This window comes from Neoarius graeffei, chromosome 18 (assembly GCF_027579695.1).
Source record: "Neoarius graeffei isolate fNeoGra1 chromosome 18, fNeoGra1.pri, whole genome shotgun sequence".
Classification (NCBI taxonomy): domain Eukaryota; kingdom Metazoa; phylum Chordata; class Actinopteri; order Siluriformes; family Ariidae; genus Neoarius; species Neoarius graeffei.
The window spans coordinates 31,262,784-31,285,378 of NC_083586.1; the positions used below are offsets into that span (position 1 = coordinate 31,262,784).

General features: G+C 41.0%; 1 protein-coding gene across 4 annotated transcripts in view; it reads right to left on the reverse strand.

Moving 5' to 3' along the window:
* Positions 1-22,595, reverse strand: part of LOC132866104 (growth hormone receptor-like) — a 142,075-nt gene that overhangs the window by 57,361 nt on the left and 62,119 nt on the right. For 2 of the 4 annotated variants that reach the window (XM_060898684.1, XM_060898687.1), the window contains exon 2: positions 5,914-6,021. In XM_060898684.1, coding sequence (XP_060754667.1) covers positions 5,914-5,998 — 85 coding nt within the window. In that variant the 5' untranslated portion in view covers positions 5,999-6,021. Of the gene's footprint in view, positions 1-5,913; positions 6,022-19,120; positions 19,260-22,595 lie in introns of all 4 variants that reach the window. The other 2 variants (XM_060898686.1, XM_060898685.1) reach the window with 2 other exon arrangements.

Sequence of the window (22,595 nt, forward strand, 5' to 3'; positions counted from 1 at the left end):
GACTTGTCCAGGGTGTACCCCGCCTTTCGCCCGTAGTCAGCTGGGATAGGCTCCAGCTTGCCTGCGACCCTGTAGAAGGATAAAGCGGCTAGAGATAATGAGATGAGATGATGAGATCTTTGCAATAAATTAATTCCATCATTCAGTATTCAAGGTATTCCTCAATTAACTTATTTTTGATCATCCTACATCCTTATTTTATTTTTTCCTTTCTCACTTTTTGAATAAAAACCCTTTTTGTATCACTACCCTTCTAATGCACAACATGGGTCAAAAACAACCTGCATTCATTTTCCAGGTTATTTCATGTATGGCTGAGTGTTTCTATGATATACTTTTGAAATAAATTCATTTTGTCATTTACTTTTCCAAATATGCAGTAAATATCTTGTTTTTGTTTAGCACAAATCATCATTTTTATTTTTCCTTTCTTAAGTTATGAACAAGCACAGCTTTTGTAATTCTACATCAAGTTTACACACATGGGTCAGAACCGACCCGCATGCATTTACTCCAGCGTTTGGTGGGAACTGTGAATTGTGCTTGTGTCAGACATTTCCCAGCTCAGCACAGCGCCCTTTGCCCATCTAATACATGCAAGTAATGTTTTTCAATTGTTCTAACGTTACCTTAGAAAAAAATTGATTATGTTTAGGTTCCCTTGAGAGTGAGTTGTAACTTTCTGACAAGTAATCTAGTAATTACTATTAGCTACCGAGCTGTTGACATATTCTACTTTAGTTAGCTAATTTTATTGTAGTTGGCTTAGCTAACTACAGGGTTAATAAATAAATAACTGGCCCCATTCACTGCTAAAGTAATTACTTGAAACAAATTATTATAGTATTAAGACATTTAATTTTAAATCAAACTTGGATGACCCATGTGTAGTAATATAAAAAGTAGTTTTGTTCATAAAGTAGGAAAGAAAAAATTAAATTAATGATTTGTGGTAATTTAAAAACAAGATATTTAAAGAATACTTGGAATATTCAATCATAAAATAAATTGATTTCAAAAGATAGAGCAAAGAAAAACTCAGTCAGCATGAAATAACCTGGAAAATGAATGCGGGTCATTTTTGACCCATGTTGTGCATTAGAAGGGGTGTGCATATGTTTTGCATCAAATGGTTAAATTTCAAAATAAATAAAAAATACTGGAGAAAAAGGTTATTTTAAAGATCTGAGCAATTGATAGATATTTTGGGCAGAAGAATTGCTCTTGAAGGTGCTTTACTTTACTTTCTCAAGATGGATGTATATAGTTGGAAGCGGCCAAATAAGGCTGACGGGGGGAAAAAATTAAAATCTAAAAAATTTGAAAATGGGCGGCACGGTGGTGTAGTGGTTAGCGCTGTCGCCTCACAGCAAGAAGGTCCTGGGTTCGAGCCCCGGGGCCGGCGAGGGCCTTTCTGTGCGGAGTTTGCATGTTCTCCCTGTGTCCGCATGGGTTTCCTCCGGGTGGTCCGGTTTCCCCCACAGTCCAAAGACATGCAGGTTAGGTTAACTGGTGACTCTAAATTGACCGTAGGTGTGAATGTGAGTGTGAATGGTTGTCTGTGTCTATGTGTCAGCCCTGTGATGACCTGGCGACTTGTCCAGGGTGTACCCCGCCTTTCACCCGTAGTCAGCTGGGATAGGCTCCAGCTTGCCTGCGACCCTGTAGAAGGATAAAGCGGCTACAGATAATGAGATGAGATGGGAGAAATTTGAAAATTTCAAACAGCTGTAACTTATGTTCTATTTAACCTAGGGGGAAAATAAAACCAGTTTTGAATTCAGAGCATCATACTCTTTCTTTTCGTATGCCACACTCCTTGATCACAACTAGATTTAAAAATGGGCTGTCAATGCTATTTACGATAGTGCTAAGTGTTCCTGATGTAGGAACTGCAGAGAATAATATGAACTGTTGAGTGCTTAGCTTTTGTAAGTGTTAATATTTGTAATAATTCTGGTATTTTAAAAAAACAAATTCTTCAACGGGAAAGTTACATTTTGAATTTTAAACAGCTTCTTTGATGAAGATTTTGTCATCTGAGAACAAGTTCCAGAAGCAAATAGTAAAATAGTGTTGTGAAAAACTATTTGCCCCTGCCTGATTTCTTCTCTTTTTGCATATTTGTGACACTTCCTTCTTTCAAATCTTCAAACTAAATTTTATATACGACAAAGACAATCCGACTAAACACAAAATACAGTTTTTAAATGATTAGTTCATTTATTGAAGTAATAAAGTTATCCAGTACCAACTGGCCTTGATGAAAAAAATAATTACCCCCTTAGTTACTAAATCAACCAATTAACCAAATTCAATTAATAATTGGGCTCACTTATGCTAGAAATACCCAGGTATGATTACTGCCAGCCCTGCTGAATCTGAACATCACTAAAATGCAAACTTAACAGCAATGTGATGTAGGCTAAAAGGTCTCAACAATCAGCCTACTATGTCAATATTACAGTGGTGCTTGAAAGTTTGTGAACCCTTTAGAATTTTCTATATTTCTGTATAAATATGACCTAAAACATCATCAGATTTTCACACAAGTCCTAAAAGTAGATAAAGAGAACCCAGTTAAACAAATGAGACAAAAATATTATACTTGGTCATTTATTTATTGAGGAAAATGATCCAATATTACATATCTGTGAGTGGCAAAAGTATGTGGACCTTTGCTTTCAGTATCTGGTGTGACTCCCTTGTTCAGCAATAATTGCAACTAAACATTTCTGGTAACTGTTGATCAGTCCTGCACACCGGCTTGGAGGAATTTTAGCCCGTTCCTCCATACAGAACAGCTTCAACTCTGGGATGTTGGTGGGTTTCTTCACATGAACTGCTCGCTTCAGGTCCTTCCACAACATTTCAACTGGATTAAGGTCAGGACTTTGACTTGGCCATTCCAAAACATTAACTTTATTCTTCTTTAACCATCCTTTGGTAGAACGACTTGTGTGCTTAGGGTTGTTGTCTTGCTGCATGACCCACCTTCTCTTGAGATTCAGTTCATGGACAGATGTCCTGACATTTTCCTTTAGAATTCACTGGTATAATTCAGAATTCATTATTCCATCAATGATGGCAAGCCGTCCTGGCCCAGATGCAGCAAAAACAGGCCCAAACCATGATACTACCCCCACCATGCTTCACAGATGGGATAAGGTTCTCATGCTGGAATGCAGTGTTTTCCTTTCTCCAAACATAACGCTTCTCATTTAAACCAAAAAGTTCTATTTTGTTCTCACCCGTCCACAAAACATTTTTCCAATAGCCTTCTGGCTTGTCCACGTGATCTTTAGCAAACTGCAGACGAGCAGCAGTGTTCTTTTTGGGAGAGCAGTGGCTTTCTCCTTGCAACCCTTCCATGCACACCACTGTTGTTCAGTGTTCTGATGGTGGACTCATGAACATTAACATTAGCCAATGTGAGAGAGGCCTTCAGTTGCTTAGAAGTTACCCTGGGGTCCTTCGTGACCTCGCTGACTATTACACGCCTTGCTCTTGGAGTGATCTTTGTTGGTCGACCACTCCTGGGGAGGGTAACAATGGTCTTGAATTTCCTCCATTTGTACACAGTCTGTCTGACTGTGGATTGGTGGAGTCCAAACTCTTTAGAGATGCTTTTGTAACCTTTTCCAGCCTGATGAGCATCAACAACGCTTTTTCTGAGGTCCTCAGAAATCTCCTTTGTTCGTGCCATGATACACTTCCACAAACATGTGTTGTGAAGATCAGACTTTGATAGATCCCTGTTCTTTAAATAAAACAGGGTGCCCACTCACACCTGATTGTCATTCCATTGACTGAAAACACCTGACTCTAATTTCACCTTCAAATTAACTGCTAATCCTAGAGGGTCACATACTTTTGCCACTCACATATGTAATATTGGATCATTTTCCTCAATAAATAAAAGACCAAGTATAATATTTTTGTCTCATTTATTTAACTGGGTTCTTTTTATCTACTTTTAGGACTTGTGTGAAAATCTGATGTTTTAGGTCATATTTATGCAGAAATATAGAAAATTCTAAAGGGTTCACAAACTTTCAAGCACCACTGCAAATACTATATATGATATAAATTTCACAAGAAAGGTGGCACGGTGGTACAGTGGTTAGCACTGTTGCCTCACAGCAAGAAAGTACTGGGTTTCAGCCCCACGGCTGACCAGGGCCTTTCTATGTGGAGTTTGAATGTTTTCCTTGTGCCTGTTCCTCCGGGTGCTCAGATTTCCTTCTACAGTCCAAAGACATGCAGATTAAGTTCAATTATCTACTCTAAATTGCCCATAGGTGTGTATGTGAGGTGGTGTTTACATTAGACCGTATCAGCGGATCATCAGATTAACGTTTTTAAAACGATTCGCATGCACACAGCAACGCCAATACACGGATACGCTCGGCTCCGCAGGCATCCTGCGCTCCAAATCACTCCGCCCTGAACAGCGAGTGCCCTCTGGAGGGTGCGCACTCCGGCCCTGCGCAGCTCACAGAGCGCGCGAGTGAAGCGCACGAGCAGTGATTGGGGACAAATAGCAGGAAGTGAAAGTCCGCGCCGTTTTTCAGCAGTCGCGCCACATGACCAACGTGGCATGACCAACGCCAGCGAATCAGGAAGGTGGATGTCACAGTGACGTTATCCAATGACGACGTCAGCTAGAGCTCAGCACTGCGTTTCCTCGTTCCTCAATGTTTACACAGCACCGGATCAGATACGAACTGGGTTGAATACGTGGGCCCTGGCGGATTCAAGTTGTTCCGCCTGTGGAGTCGTTTCCCGGCGTTTTAATGTGCACGGACAGTGCATCCACGACGAAAACGAGACGGATACGGTCTAATGTAAACACCACCTAAGTGTGAATGGCTGTCTGTCTCTCTGTGTTAGCTCTGTGATGGATTGGCGGCCTGTTCAGGGTGTACCCTGCCTCTCACCCGATGTCAGCTGAGATTGGCTCCAGCTTCCCCTGCAAACCGCAGTGACTAAGCAGGATAGAAAATTAACAAATGAATGATAAAGAAAATTATTGAAGGCTTTGCGGAATGCTCGATTCTGATCGGTCAGTTATGGGATTGTACAGTCTGTTATTTCTGTTTAACAGACCATTGCTTCGAATAACAGACCGTTGCTATAGACCATGTCATTAGTGGAAGCAATAAAATCATTTTTTAATCAAAGCAAAGCAAAAGGGTCTTGAATCACTCTGAAGGTGTTCATTCCTAACATATCAGACGGGAAAGGGTTACAAAACCATTTCTAAGGCCATGGGACTCCAGTGAACCACACTGAAAGCCATCATTTCCAAATTGAAAAAAAAAACAACAACAACCCTTGAACAGTGGTGAATCTTCTCACAAGTGGAAGGCCTACCAAAATTCCTTCAAGAGCACAGTGAGGACTTATGCAGAAAGATCAGTAATCAGGATGAATTTTGATTACTGTAAATATTTTCTTTTATTCCAAATACTGTGTCACATGAAATTGTTTCTTTGCAGACTGTGGCATGTGCACATATAGAAACAAGTATCTAGGTTTTCCTCTGGATACTTGCTTCTACATGTGCACATGCCATACAGAGCTCATGTTTTGTTAGACTTCCTTTGTCAGGTAATAACTGCTGGGAGGCACGGCTCAGTGATGAGCGGCTTTGAATTTTGCATGTATTTTTCTTTCATTATGTGATATGGAAATTTCATGTTGACTTGCATCTAAAAAACCAACCAACCAAACAAACAAAAACCCTCCATAGCCATTGGTCGTATCTGTACTTACTGATCTGCAAGTCCCATTATCTTATAAAAATTAATCAGCACTATGACGTGTCAAACTTATTACCTTATGCACTCACTAAAGCAATGTGATGCATGCGAGCTGTAAAAGCTGTGCTCTGACATTGGACTGACTCACCTCCTTCATGGACTGCAGAGTATGAAGACTCTGGAGAAGCTCCAGCATGGCTCCACCAGTAAATTAAGAGAAGAGGCTGCAGCATGGCTCCTCAAGCATCAGCAAGTCCTAGAAAAAAAAAAAACAGCTTAGCTTTGCTATGCCATGAAATGCACACTCAACTGGATTCAGGTCAGATGACTGACCTGGCCATTACAGAACATTCTGCAATGGGTTGCTTTCAAAGTATACTTCAGGTATATACTTCATTATCCATAAGCATTACGAAGCATTTAGCTGAATCTGAGCAGATAATATATAAAATATATTGCATATAAAATATATCTGTGAGTGGCAAAAGTATGTGAACATTTGCTTTCAGTATCTGGTGTGAACCCCTTGTGCAGCAATAACTGCAACTAAATGTTTCTGGTAACTGTTGATCAGTCCTGCACACCGGCTTGGAGAAATTTTAGCCCATTCCTCCGTTCAGAACAGCTTCAACTCTGGGATGTTGGTGGGTTTCCTCACATGAACTGCTCACTTCAGGTCCTTCCACAACATTTTGATTGGATTAAGGTCAGGACTTTGACTTGGCCATTCCAAAACATTAATTTTATTCTTCTTTAACCATTCTTTGGTAGAACGACTTGTGTGCTTAGGGTCGCTGTCTTGCTGCATGACCCACCTTCTCTTGAGATTCAGTTCATGGACAGATGTCCTGACATTCTCCTTTAGAATTCGCTGGTATAATTCAGAATTCATTGTTCCATCAATGATGGCAAGCCATTCTGGCCCAGATGCAGCAAAACAGGGCCAAACCATGATACTACCACCACCATGCTTCACAGATGGGATAAGGTTCTCATGCTGGAATGCAGTGTTTTCCTTTCTCCAAATATAACGCTTCTCATTTAAACCAAAAAGTTCTATTTTGGTCTCATCCATCCACAAAACAGTTTTCCAATAGCCTTCTGGCTTGTCCACGTGATCTTTTGCAAACTGCAGACGAGCAGCAATGTTCTTTTTGGAGAGCAGTGGCTTTCTCCTTGCAACCCTGGCATGCACACCATTGTTGTTCAGTGTTCTCCTGATGGTGGACTCATGAACATTAGCCAATGTGAGAGAGGCCTTCAGTTGCTTAGAAGTTACCCTGGGATCCTTTGGGACCTCGCTGACTATTACGTGCCTTGCTCTTGGAGTGATCTTTGTCAGTCGACCACTCCTGGGGAGGGTAACAATGGTCTTGAATTTCCTCCATTTGTACACAATCTGTCTGACTGTGGATTGGTGGAGTCCAAACTCTTTAGAGATGCTTTTGTAACCTTTTCCAGCCTGATGAGCATCAACAACGCTTTTTCTGAGGTCCTCAGAAATCTCCTTTGTTCATGCCATGATACACTTCCACAAACATGTGTTGTGAAGATCAGACTCTGATAGATCCCTGTTCTTTAAATAAAACAGGGTGCCCACTCACACCTGATTGTCATCCCATTGACTGAAAACACCTGACTCTAATTTCACCTTCAAATTAACTGCTAATCCTAGAGGTTCACATACTTTTGCCATTCACAGATATGTAATATTGGATCATTTTCCTCAATAAATAAATGACCAAGTATAATATTTTTGTCTCATTTTTTTAACTGGGTTCTCTTTATCTACTTTTAGGACTTGTGTGAAAATCTGATGATGTTTTATGTCATATTTATGCAGAAATATAGAAAATTCTAAAGGGTTCACAAACTTTCAAGCACTACTGTAAGGTGCTCGCCATCTCTCTGATGGGTTTGCTTTGATTTTTCATTAAGATCTAGTGATGGTTTGCTTCACTTGCTGTGACAGCTCTTTGCAAATGTCACACCGTTTATCTGTTTACTTATAATTGGAATAATAAGCCAACAACACACCTGGCTATGAAAGAGCCGAGTAGCCAAATTACTTTTGGTCTTTTAAAAATGGGGGAACCACAGATAAAGTTCTGTAATTCATACACCGTTCACTTGACCAGGGTGTGAATATACTCAGATTATAGCTGAATGAAAAGAAAGAATTGTTCTAAAGTGACACACCATCCTGAGCGGTTATGGATCTCTTTTCTAGTTCAAATGCCACAACTATCCTAAAACATATTGAGTGACTTTCAGTCTGGCATTGTATTATTTCCAACCATTTGAGCCTTTGGCAAAGATACAAGACCCAAAATGCAGAGCAAAAAAAGTGAAAGGTTTTTCAGTAAGTATGGTTGTACAAATTTGACTTGCTTTGAAGTCACAGTGATTCTGAAGATTTTCTTCATTAACTTTTGTATCAAAATAGTCAAACAAACACTGACAGATAATTATGCCATACAGCTAATTTTGCATTTTGTTATCTCGAGATAAAGTTTGTTTTCTCAAGTTAATTGATTTTTTTTATTAACTAATTATTCATAATTTTATTTTTTCATATGTAAGGGAATAAGTTGAATGATCTCCTCTTTGGGGCGGCACGGTGGTGTAGTGGTTAGCACTGTCGCCTCACAGCAAGAAGGTCCGGGTTCGAGCCCCGTGGCCGGTGAGGGCCTTTCTGTCAGCTGGGATAGGCTCCAGCTTGCCTGCGACCCTGTAGAACAGGATAAAGCGGCTACAGATGATGAGATGAGATGAATTATTCATTTTGTTTTATCTAGCCTAGTCAAAAGTCAAAGTCCCTCCCATGCCAGGACCTGGTCTTCCCAGGCAGTCTCCCGCCCCAGCACTACCCAGACACTAAGCGCATTAGGTGGCGCCAAACTCCATTTCTTGCCTATCCTTGACTTGCAAGGGACGTCAAAGCAAAATAGAAACCCGGATGTCGGCCATGTTGGTGGATATACAAATATGGGGTCAAGCGACATTCCATACAAAACATAGTCACGCATGCGCAACTCTCTTTGTTTTTCCACTGCTTTAAGTGTTCTTTTAGCTATGCCATATCTTTGTGCTGTATATGGTTGTGGTCACAGCAGTACTCGTGACCGTGGAACGTTCCGATTTTTGAGAATTCCGTCTGTGATTCGGAAAGAGGGTGAGGAAACTCTGAGGCTTAGTACAGAGAGGAGATGAGGGGATCAGGACACTTCGTCCAATGACCATTTCGTCCAATAGTCAAAACATTTCATCCAAAGCCTTTTCAGACGCACTATCAATTATTTTATATTTCAGGGGTTCCGGTGTTCGCGAATGAAAGCCCCACGAGAGCGCTGCTCGGCGTCTAAATATTTAACATAATCCAGCCGGCTTTAAAAATTAATAACTCTGTCAATGGAGCTCACAGCAAAGCCAAATTTTACAGGCACCTCCCTCTAAGCCTCCCCCTTTGAAAGAGCATGGTCTCGGTTCAGTAGGACCGCGGCTCGGCCCGGGATTCACAAATGAAGCCCCCGCGAGAGCACTGCTTGGCGCCTAAAGATTTAACATGATCCATACTATGGCACTCACTATCATTATCATTTACAAAAATGCGTTTTGCTTCAGTCAAATGCCATTGAGAATGCCGCTGTTTTTTTAACAAACAAATACCTGAAATATAAAATAACTGATAGTGCGTATGAAAAAGGCTTTGGATGAAATGGTCATGGGACAAAATGACCTGTATTTGTACTTGATGATCAATAGAAGCATTTTATCTTCAGAAAAGCCTGACTTTTTAAAATATGGGTCAAAACCACACATCTATCTTCCCTCGATCGTTCAAATCATGGTAATACTGAGAAAATTCAGCACTGTTTACAGACACGCTTTCAGCAGCTGCCATCCTACTTGCTTTGTGTATCCACCATCATGGCAGACGGTCATGACATAGCACATTTTGATCACGTGGTTGCAAGTCATCTATTACAGGGCTTTTCAAAGTGTGGGGCGTGCCCCCCCTGGGGGGCGCCAGAGTTCTTCGGGGGGGGCGCAACGTGAGAGACAAAATGGATCGATTTTTAGTACCTAAAGCTACAGTGAGTGAGGAGACAAAGTCTGGGCCAAGCAAAAAAACAGAGCCTCCAGGATGTTGCGATTTGCAACTTCAGCGCAAATTCAACCAATCCCCGCGAATTCAGGGCGGTGTTGCAATTATATCCAATCACCACAACTTTCCCGCAAATTTGACCAATCGTTGGCGTCGTCTTGAGGTGACGTCGACAAACTACCTTCCGCCTTACTTCCGTGTGTTCAAGAGAAGCAGCATGCGCGTCGTGTTGCCAGATTGGACGATTTCAAGTGCATTTTGGCGGGTTTTGAACATATTTTGGACTGGAAAACGTCAGCAGTATCTGGCAACACTGAAAGTGTGTTATGTTTACAGTGAAGGACTGTGTGCACTTTATTTTATTTTTTTTACTTAATACAAGAAGTTAATGGATGCCAACATTTTTGCCAAAATGGTATTTTATTTTCCATTGTTTAGGCAGCTTCAGCATCATACTGTGAGATTCTGTTCAAATTGTTTTTTTCTTCTATGAAGCCTGAGCCATTTATTTTATTAGTTTATAATTATTGTTTAATTTAGTCTTCAGGAGAGACTGCCTGCACACAGCACTAGTATTAATAGTTTTTTTTTCTTACGTGAAAGCTGAGGCATTTATATTATATTTTAAGGTAACTTCATGTTGTGCTGTGAGGTTCTATGCACTTTAACTTTTGAACCAACAGGTGCATTTGGATAAGTAAAGCCTATTTTTCTGCATTTTTGTAGTCCTGGTAATCTTTTATATTGGTAAAGTTGTTTATAGGACCATTTCTCTTTGTTTTTTTAATCAATAGTTTTTCAGTAATAACTTAATATTTAACATATCACTCAATTTTAATCACAAAAAGAGAAAATCGCAACAATTTCTCGCAACTTTCACTTCCTCCCGCAATGTAATCGCAACAAAAACCTAAAAAAACACCGCAACTTTCATCGCAATTTTTTTTGGAAACCCCCGCAACATCAGACATTTTAGCCCACAACAATCACAAAAAAGGCCCGTGGAATCCTGGGGGGACTGGAAAAAGAAGGAAGTATGACCACGATTATTTAAAGTTTGGATTTTCATGGACTGGATCTGAAGATGCTCCACTGCCACAGTGTGTTGTCTGCCAAGAGGTGCTAGCTAACGATGCTATGGGATGTTTAAAATGTGTAAAACAAGATGTTTTCAAAAAGCACAGATGTTTAAAATGTGAAAAAGAAAAAAATAATGTGTACAACAACCATTTTTTAAAAATACGAATGGAACATTAAGTATAGCAACAACAAAAATTGTAAGGGGGGGCGCTGTTGTTTATTTGCTCTCCGAGGGGGGGCTGACTCTCCCACACTTTGAAAACCCCTGATCTATTACATAGCTAGGGTTACAGTGGGGGGCTGGTCCTCTGGTAACTGCGAGAGTTTGACTCCCAACTCGCATGTGTATCGTGGTGTGTCTCGCCAGATGCATGTAGCCTCGTGATTTATAAATAATTTCTGTGTAAAAATCTTAGGCACATGTAAAGAAATGCTGTAGATCAAAAATGGCTTTAAAAATAATGAAATGAAATGTTTCAACATTTAAAAAATCCTATAAACAGCAGTAAGCCATCTCATCTCATTATCTCTAGCTGCTTTATCCTGTTCTACAGGGTCGCAGGAGCCTATCCCAGCTGACTACGGGTGAAAGGCGGGGTACACCCTGGACAAGTCGCCAGGTCATCACAGTGCTGACACATAGACACAAACAACCATTCACACTCACACCTACGGTCAATTTAGAGTCACCAGTTAACCTAACCTGAATTGTCTTTGGACTGTGGGGGAAACCGGAGCACCCGGAGGAAACCCACGCAGACACGGGGAGAACATGCAAACTCCGCACAGAAAGGCCCTCGCCGGCCACGGGGCCCGAACCCGGACCTTCTTGCTGTGAGGCGACAGCGCTAACCACTACACCACCGTGCCACCCACAGTAAGCCATAATAAATGAAACAAAGTCAATATTTGGTGTGAGACGACCCTTTGCTTAAAAAAACAAACAAACAAACAAACAGTAGTCTCAGGTACAGTGAGTGCAGTTTTATGCGGAAATGAGCTGTAGGTTTGACTGAGCATCTTACAGAACCAGCCACAGTTCTTCTGGACACTTTGTCACACTCACTTCTTCATTTTGCACCAAAACCCAGCAGCCTTCATTATGTTTTCTTTTTCAATCTGAAAAGTGCTCTCTTTTGTAATATGCTGCTCAGATACAATTTTTTTTTTTCCTGTAGCATTTAGTTTTGTGCCGGAAAACAAATGTTTGGAACTCTAAAATGTTTTTGTATCGACTCAATAAAGTAGAAGTCATAAAATAGAAATCTATAACAATGTTTGAATGGAAAAAAATAGGGTGCCTAAGACTTTTGCACAGTACTGTGTATTTATTTATCCTTTTGCTTATTTTTTCATTCATTCATGATCGGTAGTAGTGATGGGCGGCGTGTACAAAGGGCAGGAACTTAATCAACAAGAGCGTGACTCATGTTTACTGGGCATTCCTTGTTCATTAGGGATAATTGTATCAATCACGAATGGGGTTCAGTGGACTACCCACGCCTCTCAGGATAGGGTAGGCATATGCTGATCCACTCACTGTGCACGCATGCAGCCATCTATGGGTCTCACACGTGATTTCACATTCATTCAATCTCTCAGTATTGAATGAAAAAAAGAATAAATAAAAATAGATAAATAAATCGGCTACATAATGAATAAATATTAAATAAAAAATAAAGGCAATAATTAACTAATAATTAATAAACTCATTCATTATCATGAGAAAACGAGCTTTGTTATCTTGAGATAATGCAATCATTTTCTCGTTCCCATCTCATCTCATTATCTCTAGCCGCTTTATCCTTCTACAGGGTCGCAGGCAAGCTGGAGCCTATCCCAGCTGACTATGGGCGAAAGGCGGGGTACACCCTGGACAAGTCGCCAGGTCATCACAGGGCCGACACATAGACACAGACAACCATTCACACTCACATTCACACCTACGCTCAATTTAGAGTCACCAGTTAACCTAACCTGCATGTCTTTGGACTGTGGGGGAAACCGGAGCACCCGGAGGAAACCCACGCGGACACGGGGAGAACACGCAAACTCCACACAGAAAGGCCCTCGCCGGCCACGGGGCTCGAACCCAGGACCTTCTTGCTGTGAGGCGACAGCGCTAACCACTACACCACCGTGCCGCCCCTCATTTTCTCGTTATCATGACAAAATGGCATTTTAACAAAATTACTGCATACACCACCGTTCTTGTCTTCCGTAGGAGGCAATGCAGTATCAGGCAGTTTCATGATGCACAGAAGAAGTTAACAGACTCAAACATGTGCATATAAAAGAAGGAGTACATCAATAAAGAGTGTGTACTATCATAAGTGGGGATATTATGAGTCACACAGTAAGTATTATCCTTTTGAAATGACCATTTCCCTGAGTTATTTGATGGCACTGAGAGCTGAACCACATGAACATGCTCAAGGCCTAATTAAAACATTTTGGCCTGCTGATTGTTAAAGATCAAAATGAGAATTTGTATTCAACATGGATTTGATTACTTTTGAGTCTGAAATTGAGTTAATCATAAAAGACCTTTATGCTGCAAGATTACACAATTACATACAATGATTTTTTTATTCTTTCCCAAAGCGTAGCAAAAGACGAGACCATCTTAGAAGCAGACGTATTTCTAAAGCCAAATAAATTGAAATGCATACCTAGTAGACTTGCTTTTAGTGAAACCAGCTGCAACCAAATGCTTTTGCAAATGTGAACATGGCTGAAAGTTGGACCTTAACAACTCTTCTTATGCTGTGTTCACACTTATACCGGTACGATAGTGGTATAACTGTATCGATACAAAGTATACCGGTACAGTTTAGTGCATCTGTCCACACTAGCGAGAAATGTTTGCGGTTTTCTTTCACGGTAGTTGAAATGCGCGTGCACGAAATGTTTCCGTGGTTACCGAGTAACTTCCTTCCGAGAATATGGCGGATGAAACAACGTGTGTGTGCTTTTTGTTGTCAATGTACAGTCTGTATTTCTGGTGGTCATTTATTCAGTCGAATCGTGTAAAACGCGCGAGGCAGTTGAGAAAGAAACAAAGAAAACGAATCTCCCTTTCTCCCCCCTCACTTTCTCCCTCTTTCCTTCTCTTCCCCTCCCTTTTCCCCTCTTCCTCCTTTCTTCCTCCCTTTTCCCCCTCCCTCATTCCTCCCCCTCTCCCTTTCTCCCCCCTTTCTTTGCTCCATGTAGCTCCACGGTTGTTTCGTTTTCGCATGCGCATTATATTTGTATCGATACAGAACAGCTTCATCTGTCCACACTACAACGAAGCGCTACAGTACCGATACTGTACCGGTACGAAACCCATACATTTGTGGGTTTCGTACCGATACAGTTATACCGCTACAGTACCGGTATAGTTGCTAGTGTGGACAGGTGTTGGGGTACGAAAGTAGTTTCGTATCGGTACAAAATCCCTAGTGTGGACAGGGTACTAGAGGAAGTTTGGGTTTCAGATGGATGATGAAGGATGACTAAGCTTTTTCCAAGTATTCCTTCTAATCTTGAAGTACTATTTTTTTAGGACCTGAATTTGTGCTTAATGAATTATACATATTCAACTTGTACCAGGTAAACTACTAAAAAAGCACTATAAAAGAATCTTTTCTTTATAAGTCACCCCTTTGGGTATGATGAAATGAAAAATTCAAATTTTCATACCTCAAGACACATAGTTTGACATCAGCAATTCCCTCATATTTATACTACATCAACATCCAATCTTCTTTTAAATTGACTAATGGATCTCTGTACTGACCACGACACTTACTGCTGATCACAAGAGAACATGCTCCTAATCAGCAGTATGTTATTTCAATAATCATGGGCCATGGTATTATTGCTCTGAGCACAAAAGAAAATGTTACTTAAATTATATTTATTAAACAGTTGATATAGTGAAATATTGAGGGTATTCACATCCATCAGTTGAATAAACTGTATAATAATAATAATAATAATAATAGGTTCAATTTATATAGCGCCTTTCACAAACCCAAGGACGCTTTACGCAGGAGTTACACACCTAGCAAGAGTAGTGTGAGATAAAGAGGAAAGTTTTCAGGTTGGCTTTGAAAGAAGAGAGAGTGGAACAGTCACGAAGTGATTGTGGTAGTGAATTCCAGAGTTTACGAGCAGCAACACTGAATGATCTGCCACCCATAGATGCCAGTTTAAAACGTAGGACAGTCAGAAGTCCAGAGCCAGAAGATCTGAGGGAGCAGGAGGGATAGTACAAATGAATTAGCTCACAGAGATAGGAAGGGGCGAAACCATGGAGAGCTAGTAATTAGTAGCAGGATTTTGTATTTGATCTGACAGATAACTGTCAGCCAATGCAGTTGCTGTAGAACAGGAGTGATGCGAGTAATGCACTTAGTGAGTATGAGGACTCTTGCTGCTGAGTTTTGGATGTACTGCAGGTGGTTGAGCCATAAAAGAGAGAATTGCATTAGTCAGGACAAGAAAAGATAAACGCATTGACCAACATTTTGGCATCAGTTTCAGAGAGAAGAGGGCAGAGATGTGCAATATTGCGGAGGTGAAAAAATGCATTCTTAGTGATGAGTTTAAAATGGGGTTCAAACGTAAGGGTGGCGTCAAAGAGAACTCCAAGGTTTTTTATAACTTGGGAAGGACTTATAGACACGCCATCAACGTCAATAGTGAAATTGGAGAAGTTCAAAACCTGTGTTTTGGTACCTACTAATAGAACGTCCATTCTGATAGCATTAAGGCAGTTCTTATGCAGCCATTGCTTGAGGTCAGTGATGCAAGTCCTTGGCAGCTGAACAGAGGCTATGGAAGGGGTGATAGTGATGTACAAAGTTCCTACACTAAGAATCATTTGAAAATTAATGACATTTAATGACATTTTTACACTCATTTTAATGACTTTTTAATGACAATTCTATATGAATGCTATGCTAAGTTACACTCACCGGCCACTTTATTAGGTACACCTGTCCAACTGCTCGTTAACACTTAATTTCTAATCAGCCAATCACATGGCGGCAACTCAGTGCATTTAGGCATGTAGACATGGTCAAGACAATCTCCTGCAGTTCAAACCGAGCATCAGTATGGGGAAGAAAGGTGATTTGAGTGACTTTGAACGTGGCATAGTTGTTGGTGCCAGAAGGGCTGGTCTGAGTATTTCAGAAACTGCTGATCTACTGGGATTTTCACGCACAACCATCTCTAGGGTTTACAGAGAATGGTCCGAAAAAGAAAAAATATCCAGTGAGCGGCAGTTCTGTGGGCGGAAATGCCTTGTTGATGCCAGAGGTCAGAGGAGAATGGCCAGACTGGTTCGAGCTGATAGAAAGGCAACAGTGACTCAAATAACCACCCGTTACAACCAAGGTAGGCAGAAGAGCATCTCTGAACGCACAGTACGTCGAACTTTGAGGCAGATGGGCTACAGCAGCAGAAGACCACGCCGGGTGCCACTCCTTTCAGCTAAGAACAGGAAACTGAGGCTACAATTTGCACAAGCTCATCGAAATTGGACAATAGAAGATTGGAAAAACGTTGCCTGGTCTGATGAGTCTCGATTTCTGCTGCGACATTCGAATGGTAGGGTCAGAATTTGGCGTCAACAACATGAAAGCATGGATCCATCCTGCCTTGTATCAACGGTTCAGGCTGGTGGTGGTGGTGTAATGGTGTGGGGAATATTTTCTTGGCACTCTTTGGGCCCCTTGGTACCAATTGAGCATCGTTGCAACGCCACAGCCTACCTGAGTATTGTTGCTGACCATGTCCATCCCTTTATGACCACAATGTACCCAACTTCTGATGGCTACTTTCAGCAGGATAATGCGCCATGTCATAAAGCTGGAATCATCTCAGACTGGTTTCTTGAACATGACAATGAGTTCACTGTACTCAAATGGCCTCCACAGTCACCAGATCTCAATCCAATAGAGCATCTTTGGGATGTGGTGGAACGGGAGATTCGCATCATGGATGTGCAGCCGACAAATCTGCGCCAACTGTGTGATGCCATCATGTCAATATGGACCAAACTCTCTGAGGAATGCTTCCAGCACCTTGTTGAATCTATGCCACGAAGAATTGAGGCAGTTCTGAAGGCAAAAGGGGGTCCAACCCGTTACTAGCATGGTGTACCTAATAAAGTGGCCGGTGAGTGTATATTCCAATGGACCAGTACATGATGAATTTAACAGTAAATAAAGCAAAGCACAAGACATGTTGTACAATGTGAAAAAAATCTTTATTAATTTTTTTAGAATTCTTTTTTTTTTCCAAGAACTGTTCAAATCCCTGAAGGATTTTGTCTTTTCGTCCAACTCTTTTTTGGTTTCGATAAGTTCCTCCTTTTTAGACTTTCTTTTCGATCTAAGTGTGTTGGCCTGAGCAACTTTCTCTGCCATTTTCTCTTTGGATTTGGCATTTTCCACCTCTTCAGAAAGATGATCTGCATTTGTTTCAAGAGTGTCAATGACGGACTCCAGTGTTTTGCATTTTTTTCTTAACGTATCTCATTCATCTTCCATGTCTTTTCTTTTTCTTTTCTTCACTCAATTTTTTTCTTTGATTTTCTTCAAGGTAATTCCTGTATCTCATTCTGGCAGCTGAGGCTGACTTCAACATATCCTTTGTGATCGGTACCTGAAGTGGCCCCCCATAATCCTGAATAACATCATACTCTATGTGCTGTGCCACTACTGTGTCCTGATGTTGGTTATCCTGCAGTACCTCTTTGTTAACAGAGAAACCTCTTTCAACGCATTTTTTCCCATGTTTCCCAACGAACGTGTTTTTTTTACATACACGGCAGTAGAAAGCGTATTTATCTGCATTTACTGGCGTGACCCACGCTTTGAATGGTTCGTCTTCCACCCAACCTTCGTTGAATACGCACTTCCGTGCCGGTGGCATTGTTATCGCGTGTTTACTGTGATACGGGTGAATGATTAACTATAATAGCGCCATTTATCAAACACGAGGTGAAATAGGACGATTGCGCATCATCTTCTGCGCATATTGAGATATTGAGAAATTCCGCTCTGTGATAGCCGCTCCTATTTTAAAGATTTGGCCAACTACGTAATTAATGACTTTTAATACGAAATTGTGGATTTTAATGACTTTTAATGACCTTAAAAAGAGAAAATTGGAATTAATGACTTTTAATGACGCGCGGGAACCTTGGATGTAGATTTGAATGTCATCAGCATAGCAATGAAAGTTAATGCCATGGTTGCGAATAATATGGTCTATAGGAGAAACATATCATATAAAAGAAGGGGACCAAGGACAGAACCCTGAGGCACACCTTGAGCTACAGTAGTAGTGGATGATTTATGAACACCAATAGAGATGAACTGTTGCCTGTTTGCTAGATATGACTGAAACCAGGCTAGAGCTAAGCCAGTAATACCAAAAGAAGATAGTCTGGAAACGAGTGTCTCATGATGTACAGTGTCAAAGGCAGCTGTGAGGTCCAAGGGGACAAAGACATTAAGGCCCTGTCCACACGGCAACGGATTCAGGTGAATCTGATAAAATTTTTTATCGTTTCGGCCTGGCGTCCACACGGCACCGGCATTTTGGGTGCCACAAAACGATATTTTTTGAGAACGGGTTCCAGAGTGGAAAAATCTGGCAACGGCGCCGTTGTGAAGTCGTCTGGATGAACAGATTTGTTTACGATGATGTCACAACCACATGACTAGAACAAGCAGCACTCTCGCGCACATCATTCGTAACAACAGAAATTGAAATTGTTTACACATTAACCTGACTGACCTGCCAGACAGACAATTTACACCTGCTTTGATGAACAGAAAGTACAGCCTTCCACACAAAGCAACAGTTACCTGACTATAATGGAGGCAGAGGGGAAAAGGGTCAGAAGACCCTTCAACAGACTGTTTTGTATGAACCACTGCATTGCATTCACTTTTGTATACAGCTTTTCTTTTAAATAAACAAGTAACTGAACCATTTCTTGAATTTCTTTTTTTATTGGATAAGACTGCTTTTCAAAATGTTCACACACAATCTAAAAAAAGTTATATAAATTATATAAAAATGCTTTTCAAAATGTTCACATACAATAAGAAAATTAAGTTATATAAAACCATGCACACTAATAAAACTAATTTGTACACACAGAAGGCACGATTTCCTCACGTAGTCGCAGCCATCTTCTTCTTGTTGTTGTGTGCTTGTTCCTGTGAGTGCTTCACACCGGGTAGAAGAAGGGGTTTATGCGTGTAACAGATGTTGCGTTGTTCACCAGTCTTTTTATTCTGAAGAAATGAGACACAAATACACTGCTGAGGACGGGCTGCAAACATCCAGTGGCATTGGCGCTTACATTTCCAAAATGAACTGAAAGAGGCCAGCGCTTCGTTCCCATAACTACCTGCGCTCTTAAAGGGCCAGCGCAGAATTTCCCCACCACTACACACAATGGCAAGTGGAAAAAAATAAACCCGTTACATGCACATGCGTCCTACTTCTTCTTCTATTGTTCTGGTGTCTCTGATGGGACCGTCTTACAGCGCACGTAGAGGTGTGGCATGTGTATTGCATCGTTTTCAGCAAGTGTTGCGTTGCCATATGTACCTGATATTTTACTGATCCGTTGCCCATGTGGACGCGATATTTTTTTTACCCGCTAAAAAAAAAAAAATCTCGTTGCCGTTGTTGTGTGGATGTAGCCTAAGATGACCAGCATCGGTTGAGAGCAGGTGGTCGTTAACAACTCTTAAGAGAGCAGATTCAGTGCTATGCAGATTTCAAAAGCCTAACTGAAAGGGTTCATAGAGATCATTATGGGCAAGGAAAGTATGAAGCTGAGAGGCTAACTCTTTCCATTACTTTAGCTAGGAAAGGGAGATTGGAGATGGGTCTGTAATTGGACAGTGAAAGAGGATCTAGACCAGGTTTCTTTAGTATTGGTGTAACTGAAGCAATTGTAGGGTTGTAATTGTGTAGGAATTACAGCACTTTCTATATGTGGTCCACCCCTCCCCCCTTTTGAAGGTCCAAAAATAATTGGACAATTGGCTAATCAGCTGTTCCATGGTTCCATGGATTACTGTCCGTGAATGTGGATTGTGATATGGAGCCATTGTATTTCTACTTTGGCTAGGTTTTGTCACCATTAAACTTTACTGCCATCTACTGGATTTTAAGATGCATGGCATTTTTGAGCACAGAATTCTGCCAAGGCCAAATGCTGTATCTCGTAATGTTTGCGACAGTAAAAATAAATTCGTGGATCAGCCCCATGACCCTGATCTACTCCAAAAATTGAATGCATTCTTTCTTGGCCCCTGCTGCACCCTTCCACCAAGTTTAATGGAAATTGGGTCAGGAGATTTTGCACAATCCTGGTTACAGTCAGATAAACAAGCCATATCGAAAACAATCTCCTTGGTGGAAGTAATTATTAGATTTAAATGATGTGGAGCATCAGCCACACAAGAAAATTAGCTGTCACGATAGAAACAATAATACGTATATTAGAACTAGAACATCAATATAAACCTGTGATATCTGCCTGACAGACTGAAATTCTGTCAAAACTGCTGTTAGAGCTAATTAATCAACACCAATTAGATTTGAGCATTCAGTAGCACTGTGATATAATTAACCTTGTCACACAAAGTATGAATCTGTTCTATGTGGCTCTAAATACTACTTTAGTCTCAGATGTTGCTTGTTCATTTACAGCCTACCTTATGCTTATAGTACTCAATGGCCATGGGCCATGCTCATAGTACTCCACAGGCATTAGACCATAGGCAACCATGGCCTCAAGGTTAGAAAAGCAACCTCAAGCCCATAGGGCTGCTGACTTGAGTCCCTGGACCGGTAGGATCATGGCTGAAGTGCCCTTGAGCAAGGCACCTAACCCCCAACTGCTCCCCAGGCGCTCTGTCTGTGTGTGTGTGTGTGTGTGTATACGTGTGTGTGTGCGCTCGTATGTCACTCTGGATAAAAGCGTCTGCTAAATGCCTGTATTGTAATGTAATGTACAGAGGTGGACAAAGTACCCAACTTCATTATTTAAAGTACTGAAGTACTTGCTTTTAAAAATACTTAAGTATTAAAAGTACATTTTCTGTCAATGCATCGTTGTATTATTGCCACGTTTACAATACCTAATGCCGTTACCAAAGACAGAAATGTGAATTCACAAAATGAACGCATGCTGTGCATCATGGTGGTTTAACGTTAAGCTAGCTAGTCATTGAAACTCCACCTGACATGCTAGCAAACTCTTTTCAAACTCTAAATCATATTGGGTAGCTAATGCTATTAGAAAAGAAAGATTTCTACATTCTGTTTATTTGGCAAGATTATGCTAAACATATTTCTGAAAGGACTTCAGATAAGTTAACGTTATTCATGTTAGCGTAACTCTGTTTTTACATACATGCTAACTGTGTTCAAGTTAACTAGCTATGTGTTAACGTTAGCCGTGGACAAGGCTACGGCAACTTGGCAGGCAAATCCATAGAAAGTCATTTGACTAACCAGACTGCATAGGTATTGCAACAGTATCGCTAGCTCTAAAAGCACAGACAACTTCGTTACAAGCTTTCTCTTGGAATAAAACATTTACATACCTCCATATCACGGGCGATTGCTCTAAGACAACGAGGGAGGCTCAGCCTCCTCTAAAAATGACGAACATCGTGTAGGATGAATTGCGCTAGGCTTATGTTATAGCCGACCTTATAACATTGCTATTTCAGATCCAGAATCATAGAAATATATGTGCTCAACCCAACTACAGTGCGAAATCATTCCGTTATAACTTTCCCCAGTTCGCCTAATGTGTGCGTGAATTTTTCCCCCTCGTGACAGCGCAATGCAGCCCAGCCTCAGTGCACTTCAATGGCATTTGGGAGCTATGCGCTTTTCAATCTCAAAATGCAAGACGATTATTGGACAAATACTGCGAAAACGCCCGCCCACGGGGTCTCACGGACTCCCAGCCTCAGTGGACTTCAATCGCATTTGGGAGCTCTGCGCTTTTCAATCTCAAAATGCAAGACGGTTATTGGACAAACACTGCGAAAACGCCCGCCTACGGACTCCCAGCCTCACATGGGAGGGACACGGCAGTTTCCGTGAGGAGACTGGTGATTGGTGAAAGCGGACGGATATTTTCTTTGATTGACAGCTCGTTTCAACTATAGACAGGCAGCGGTGAATCTCAGTTCAGTCCCATGCGGATTCGCAAGTGCTGTGGTGTATTGTAAGAGATCAGCTTACATTTCGATTTCATTCATTACATACGGTTTCTACCAGCTTTTTTAGTTTGTATATATTTTCATTGTAAATAAAGTGTAAATATAGTGTTGTCAAGTTTGCTATCTTAGTTCCAGAAATTTCGTTTATTTGAGTGACTGAACTTGAACTTGAGGGGGCTAGTCAGCTAGCAAGAAAGCTGCACACGGATGCCAAGCATTGCTGATTTAATTTTGGCGAAGCCATTTGCCAGTCTTCCTTTCAAGGAAAAAATTAAAATTAAAGAGCAGGGTAGACCAACGCCTCAAATTGACTTGGTGAAAAAGGTAGGGAATAATACTCGTTCCTTTCAGCTCTCCTGGTACGAGAAAGTGAAT